Raw genomic sequence first — 7,881 nt, 5'->3', positions numbered from 1 at the left:
GCTTCTTTGATTTAACGTGATTTATTTTGACGTTAACAGGAGACACGTCAGTCAGGATAAATGATTTTGGCCTCTAGGGTGCAGCATAACAAGCTGTAAAACGTATTATCACGTAATTATATTCGTATGACGCCAAGAATTAGCAAACAACTGCAACATAAAACAATAAAAAGAATTACCACGGTGTAATTTCTACCTCGGACGTTATGTTTCTGGGCACGTGGTGGATGTGAGCTTGATATTCTCTCCCTCCTTTTTTGCTCCGTTTTTGTCTCCTCCACCTTCCCATGTTTGGAGCGTGACCCAATTTTGTGCTGTGATCTGTTTTCTTTCTGTGAGCCAGCAAACGTGCCGAGTGCCAGTGAGAAAACAATAAGACACAACGAGGGGCAAGTCGAGAACAAGACACGAAAAAAAAACACTGCAAAGAGACAGACTGAGGTGGAAACAGAGAGAGAGACGTGGAAGAGACGGAACCGAGGGAGAGCGAGGGAACAGTAAGAATAAAGAGAAAAGGAACAGAGCTGGAGATAGAAGCAGGGGAAGGGGGATAAGATCAAATAATGGAGAGACAGTGGGGGGAAACAAGAAGTGTGTAAGAGAGAGAGAGAAGCTTGGTTGACACGTTAAAAATGAGACACCTAGAGAGAGAGAGAGAGAGAGAGAGCGAGGCGTTTGTGTAAAATGTAGATAGATACCTCAGAGAGAAAAGAAAGGAGCGAAGGGATCCAGTGTGTAGAGGGGCCTGAGAAGAGGAGGAGGAGGAGGAGGAGGGAGACAGAGGTGGAGAGAGGGGAAGAACTAAAGAGGAGGGGAGGAGAGAGAGAGAAAGAGAGAGAGAGAGAGCAAGGGAGGACCAGTGTGAGGAGGGAGAGAGGGAGAGAGGCAGATCCGGAGGTCCTCAGACAGCAGCGGCGTGCAGGAGTACAGCGTGCAGACTGGCCACTGACACCGCTCTGGGATTGAACACACACACACACACACACATGCACAGACACACACACCCCTGAGGAGTGTATGAGACATGCCCAGGCTGCCGTCCATGGACACACACACACTGGCAGGGCACCAGAGAGGAGATACAGCAGCAGACCCCCGAGCCTGAGGAGGAGCATGGACAGCAGCATGTTCTTTGGTGAGTTTGTATTTATACGTGTGTGTGTGTGTGTGTGTTTGCATTGTGGTTACATGCATAATGTCATCCTAGTGTGTGTGTGTGTGTGTGTGTGTGTGAGTGTGTGAGTGTGTGTGTGCAGACTCCAGCGTAAACGTGTGTTTTCTTACTTATTCTGGATAATAAAGGCATGAACAGAAGGATCACTGGTTTCCATTAACATATATACACACACCTAGAGACCTCTTTTTTTTCTTTCTCGCTCTGTGTGTGTGAGTGTGTGTCTGTGTTTGTGTGTGTGTGTGTGTGTCTCTGTGTGTGTGTGTGCAGACTCCATCCAACCGTAAATGTGTGTGTTCTTACTTATTCTGGATAATAAAGGCATGAGCCGAAGAAGCACTGGTTTGCATTGAAGCAAAGCAGTGTGAAGTTACACGCCTAAGGGTCCTCTTTACCGTGTGTGTGTGTGTGTGTGTGTGTGTGTGTGTGTGTGTGCAGACTCCATCTAAGCGTAAATGTGTGTGTTCTTACTCATTATGGATAATAAAAGCAGAGGAGAGGAAGCACTGGTTTCCATTGAAGTTACACACCTCAGAGTCCTGTCTTGTGTATGTATGTGTGTGTGTGTGAGTGTGTGTGTGTGTGTGTGTGTGTGTGTGTGTTCTCTGCATGTGCTTCATCACAGTCAAATGCAGTGTGTGAATGCACAGCCCCCCCCCCTCTCTCTCCCTAAGGTGCATGTGTTCCAGCCTGCCTGTTACTTGTTCTGGGAAACTAAAAGAGATAGATAGACAGACCTGGTTGCTGTCACTGCAGAAAATAAGAAAAAGAGAAAAGAGTGTGTGAAGTTTCTCGCTGTGGGATCCTCACAAGTGTTGAATGAACCTGCTGGCGAGGTCACGATCGCCCTCATGCAGATGCAGAGATTCCAAGTTTTGGATTTGACGCCGGTTATTTGCACAGTATGTTGTGAGCGTCCGGCCTCGAGAGCGTCTTGATATTTTGTGTAGGATACGCAGAGAAATGAAAGGAAGCCTCCCACCATTAGTTCTTGTACGGAGGAGACTGGAGGAGGCTTAGGGAGACTTAATGCGCGAGCGGCTTCTCGTCAAGTGCTCTTCTCACGGCTGGCTTACAGTCACATCGGAGGAATAATTACACAGGGATCCGGAGTTCTGAGGGGGTGATTTGTTAAATGAAAGACTCTCTTTTTTTTCCCCCCTTCATCCCGGGGATTAAAGCGATCTGAAGTTACAGAGCGTGGCTCGTAAAAGCGAGACGGATTTTCTCCTGTTATGCCATACACAGAGGGAGGAGGGCGGGTGAGAAAAAGGGAGGGAAGCTTATAAATGAATAAGCTGTCAGGTGCAGCGACAGCTCCGGCTCTTTCAGATTCACCGCGGATGTCGGTCAGGTGTGAAAGCGCCGGAAGGCAAAGAGAAAAGGGAAGGTGATGCAGGATGGGTGGGTTTCGGTGTTTGGCCCGAGTTTAACCCGGAGTCACGAGAGTGGAGGAGACACGAGTCGGCCTTCAACCAGAGAACAGCGCAGAGACGTGCCCGTGGTCGCTGCTGCCTGTTTTGTCTGTTTTTTGCGAGTTGAAGTGATGCCACCCGGCTTATCTCCGCCGCTCGACGTAAAAAAACACCAAAACAAAGAGGAGTAAAGGTCAGCGACTGTGCACGGGATGTGCATCAGTTTAGCATTTATGAGCTCAGCCCTGAGTGCACCACTGAGAAAATAGATGCCATCTATTTAAAGATTAATAACACTGCTTGTTCACCAGCGCTGCATTTCCGCTGTTTAACGGGAACATGTTTTCTGTTAAGATGATTTATAGCAGGTGACATATCATGAAAAAAGCCCGGCGAGACTCTTTGACCTCCAGGAAACAAGATACCGAAATAGTGAAAAAGGAAAGAACGGATGAAAAGAGTGTCCCTCTGGTATTGGACGCCGTCTGCAAACGTCGAGAACCAGGCAGTAAAAAGAACCGTAAAGGCTAATAGGTCTTGAGTGTGTGCGGCAGTCTAACAAGCCATTAGTGTTGTTGAGTCGAAAAGGGCCCCGAGAAAATCCATCCCGTGTGTCTGGCCTTGCGGTAGCAGCACGTGAGCGTCTTTTTGGTTAACCTCAAATTACAGAGCGCATATGGGAAGTGGTGGTTGGACAGATTCACTAGGTTTATTAGCGAGATGCAGCGTTTTAATGTGAAGGAGACAGAGGCAGCATGGCAGCTCGGGGGCCACACGCTGAGATTTATGTAATTTCACAAGAATACAGAGCTAATCCTGCAAAGGTTAACAGGAAAATCAGTGGAAGTGTGTCTTTCAGAAGTAAGAAAGCTTTGCATTTACCCTTTGGACTCACTTTGTTGGTTTTAATAGGGGTGAAATGATTTTATCCTCTGATCTCGGAGCATGTTAAGGGTCACGGAACACAATCAGCCGACTCCGTGAAAACACAAAGGTGTTAATCACATCTGCAGCGTCATCAGCATGCGAATGACTTCCAGTGAAATTCAGATTTATCTAATAATTGGATTTGTATTTGCTGTGGGAAATGGACGGCTATGCCAGAGTGATCTTTTCATTTCGAGGCTCTCTGGCTCCGCGGACCCTCAGCCTCTTTGGCCAGATCGTATCGGAGGAGGCAGCGGCCGCGGTCCAAGACGCTGAAGAGGAGGCGGACGGTGGAGGAGAGCGGCACAAGATGATTAATTATTAATGCCAGTCGGCGTCCTCCAGACATCATTTTTACTCTCTCCCTCTCTCGACATGCTGCCGCAGGAGTAAAAGACGCTTGAGCCCAGATAAGTGAATGTTTCAGGAAGGGCAGTGCAGAGGACGGTCTAGAGTCTGGAGCATCACACACACACACACACACACACACACACACACACACACACACACACACACATCCTGTCCAGTGAGCTGCTCTTAACATCTCGTACTGTACGCGCTGCATCATTAAACGCAGCCTCAAAGAGAATGGATAAACAAAGGCCAGTGGGTAAAAAAACTTTCGTCAATTCTGATCAGTTTCAAATGCGTCCAGGAATCACATCTCGTCTCGGTTGCACGTCGCCACAGCTCTGGGGCGGAGGAGGCAAAGAGAGCGGCTGCGAAAAGCCCCGGGTTCAATGTGTGTGTCAACTAGCTCGTGCTAATTTCATTAATTAAAATTAAGTTTAGGAAAAATACAACCCTGAAGCCTAATATCAACGGGCGGCTTTGAAGCTGCATTAATTAATGTCTTTTTTTTTAAGCCTCTTGGAGAAAGAAGTACAAAAAACACATTAAGTATATGATACGGTTAATTTGTGAACTGTTTACACGTCCACATGAAACTAGCATTGATTTGGAATCGTGTTTCCGAGGAGGTGAAATATATTCAGATTTTATCCTCTACTCTGTCAAATGAATATCTTTAGCTTTATTTACCTGTTGTAACAGAGGCCTGCTGCTGCAAATAGAGACAGGCGACGCCGGAAATATAAGATTTTGACGTGATTTGGTCTCACGAAAGAGCGGAGCGGAGATATCGACCAATCACGAGTCAGTCTCAGCTTTTCAAATATGACGTGTTTTTATAGCGTCAAATAACGACTCGAAAACAAACTTATCGCACTTAAACAAACATAACTGAGATAAAAATGCGTAAAAAAAATTATTTGACGTTTTAGTTTGGTCCATGTCCCATCTGCTAACGTGGAGGAGACAGGATTCATGACCTATACTGCAGCCAGCCACCAGGGGGAAATTCAGATGATATGGCTTTTACATTTCATTTCATGCAGAGTAGGTCATTTTCCCAGAGTAGAAGTGTAACACTGTGAATACTGCACTCATTGCACAGAGACGGAGGTTTGTGGGTTAATTAGCCGAATATTTCTGAGGTTAATCCATAATCACACTCAACCTCATGATTTATTTTTAATTTGAATGTGTGCCGTTATGTTTGTCGTTCATCACGAGCTGCGGACGGAAAGTCATCGTCCTCGGCAGCGTTCTGTGTGGCCTCAAATAAAATAAAAATAAAAACTGTGGTGAGATTTTACATAAGCAAACAGTTTACAACCTCAAACACTTCCAGATCTCACATTTAGCCACCGCATACCTGCTGTCAGCGAGCGCAGGAGATACAAGAGTTCATTCACCTCGTCAGGGAACCAGAGCGGAGGAGGTTTTATAATGAGCAGTGACACATAACCAGGGTTTTCATTTAAAAGTACTTCATATGTTCTTCTTTCTTTGGCTTTGACTTTTTTCAGGTTCTGTTGTTGTCTTACAAAATCTTTTCAAAGTCTTGATAATTAATAATATGTAGCTGCTCAACATTCCTCATTTGAACGCAGGTAATATTACGACTATTTGTCTTTTAAAATTACGACTACTGTTCCCTAATATTATTAATTCGTCTTTTAAATCTGGGCTCTTTCTCTTCCTGTACCATGCTCTCCCTCACACTCTGTCGCAGCGTTCAGGATAAAACTGTAGATTCTTCTCTTTTTCTTCTCAGCTCTCAGGCTGCTCACTCTTAGCTGCAAGTTATTTTAATGACTGTCACCCGCTGACCTTTCAGTGTGGAGTGACTCTCTGAGCAACTCAGAGATGCAAAGTAGTCGTGTGTGTCAGGCGCTCAGACCGCCTGGACTCCGCCCTCTGCTGCCACTGGAGTCATGAATTCAGAAGCTGTCGACCAAACTCAAATATAAAAATTGCTTTTTTAAGACAAACTCCAGTTAAATATTGACACTTCTGACAAAATGAGAATTACGGAGGGCCGTCTGTGCTGCTGCGCCAGAGCCGGCTGCACACGGCTCTTTGTGGGCACCTTCGGAGTCGGTGTGCTGCTCAGGGGTCAAAGGTTTGAGTCCCGTTTAGCAGCCACAGGCTCACTGTCCTGCTCTGCCTCAGATTCTGTGCGTTTGCTGCCGGTGACAGACGACGAGGCCGAGGAGAGTAGAGACACCAACCTCCGCTGCTGCTGGAATGTGCTTTTGTGTTTGGGCATGTTGGGCAGACGATGATTGCTGCGTTAACGCTCACAACACAAAATCAATTTAGCTTCTCACGTCTCGCGCACTGCGAGGTTCAGGCAGAGCTGAGCAGGTTAAAGAAGAAACAGGAAACTGAGTGGAAAAGCAGATTTTACACATTTTACACTCTTATTTTCATTTTACTAAACCGAGTATCTTACAAGTTTTTTTTTTTGCTGCAGTATCACACAAACAAGAACTCAACCGATTTTCATGACATTTTTTCTGCACAGGTACAATTTGAAGCACGAGAGGACCCATTCAGTTTGGGAGCGGATAAATGGATGGAATGAGATTTATTTCACCGTCTCATGGCGAGATAGTTACACGCAACTCAAGCAGGCGCAGTTTCTCCTGGAGAAATCCTGACCTGGATGACTGAGATTCTTCACAGATTCTTCAAGCTGCCTTCCTCTGCCAAGGAGGTTATGTTTTTTATGGACTATTGTTAGTTTGTCAGCAGGATTACGCAAAAACTACACAACCAATTCCCATTAAAGTTTGTAGAGAGGTGGAACAAGAGCCAAGGAAGAAGGAAAACCCCACAACATTTAGGTGCAGATCCAAATCCGGGGTGTTTTACTACTTTTACTTGGCAGTAATACTACCTTCGTGGTTATACAGCAAATGGAATATTTTTGGTATTTATTTAGCATATTTCTTATTTACGGCTCAAAACGCTTTACACCCAATAATGCACCGTTCATACGTCACTCGTTAATGCAGTAATTTTTTTGTAGGCACAGCCATAAGAATGCAGACGAGAGGAGCTGGGGATCGAACCCCCGACCCCAGTTAGTAAGTGGACGACCCTCTCAGTCTGATGAACCACAGACGTCCCTCAAGTGTCAGCGGAGGTTTTGTCGCACAGACGGAACCACAATAAGAGATTCAACGACGTGATTTAATGCACATTAGTGGATTTTCCTGGTGTGAACACGATCGATTCACAATGAAATTCACTTCAGGCGTCCGTGTCCCCAGCTCCCCGGCATGAAGTGAGACATCTTAGTGATCGCTTCACTTTCCATCTAACAGCAGTTTAATTTTTAATCGGTTCAGTTCTCTGGTTTATGTTGAGGGAGCGGATGTTAACATTTACCTGAAGGCTCCGCGGTGTCGGACCACACTTTTGTTATTGTCCTGACAGTTTTATTTTTTTGCGGTACGTGTTTTTATGGTGAGATATTTGAAAAGTGGTCCCATAAATGGAAAGCAACAAAATACATATACTCACAAATGTGAACCCACTGTACTCTGTACTGTACTTTGTACACTGCAGCAGGAAATCATGTATTGTTTGTTCTGGTACTTTATATATTTCACAACCATCGCTACCACGTTTTTTAACAGAATTTCCTTACAAAACACAATATTCTTTTTATATGATAAACTAAACCACTGCATATATTTATATTACCTTTAAAAGCACAACCTGAAACTTCAAACTGAGGCTTAAAATACATGAATATTAATACAAATTCAAAACTATTGAATAAGAAATAAGACCAAAAGGTCCTTTCTGCATAAGTGAGTCTTCTTCTGCACTTTTATTACTTGTAGTATTTATGCATATAACTATTTGTAGTCTGTTGTAGGGATCAAAATGCTTCGTTGTGATTTCTTGTTCAGCGGTGGAACAAATTATCCGCGTGTGCTGTTTCGGAGAAGAGAACTCACGACGTCAGCCGCGATGACACGTCAGATTTCATCTCCTATCAATCAG

General features: G+C 44.9%; 1 protein-coding gene across 2 annotated transcripts in view; it reads left to right on the top strand.

Annotated features, from left to right (window-relative positions):
- The first annotated feature begins 793 nt into the window (after window positions 1-793).
- The window catches only part of znf385d (zinc finger protein 385D), a 61,667-nt gene continuing 54,579 nt past the window's right edge, over window positions 794-7,881 (top strand). The window contains exon 1 of one of the 2 annotated variants that reach the window (XM_069537532.1): window positions 794-1,135. In XM_069537532.1, coding sequence (XP_069393633.1) covers window positions 1,018-1,135 — 118 coding nt within the window. In that variant the 5' untranslated portion in view covers window positions 794-1,017. Of the gene's footprint in view, window positions 1,136-6,424; window positions 6,581-7,881 lie in introns of those variants that run through there. The other variant, XM_069537533.1, reaches the window with a different exon arrangement.

Source organism: Paralichthys olivaceus, chromosome 13 (assembly GCF_024713975.1).
Source record: "Paralichthys olivaceus isolate ysfri-2021 chromosome 13, ASM2471397v2, whole genome shotgun sequence".
In the NCBI taxonomy this organism is placed as follows: domain Eukaryota; kingdom Metazoa; phylum Chordata; class Actinopteri; order Pleuronectiformes; family Paralichthyidae; genus Paralichthys; species Paralichthys olivaceus.
This window is presented reverse-complemented; position numbering and strand designations above follow the sequence as displayed.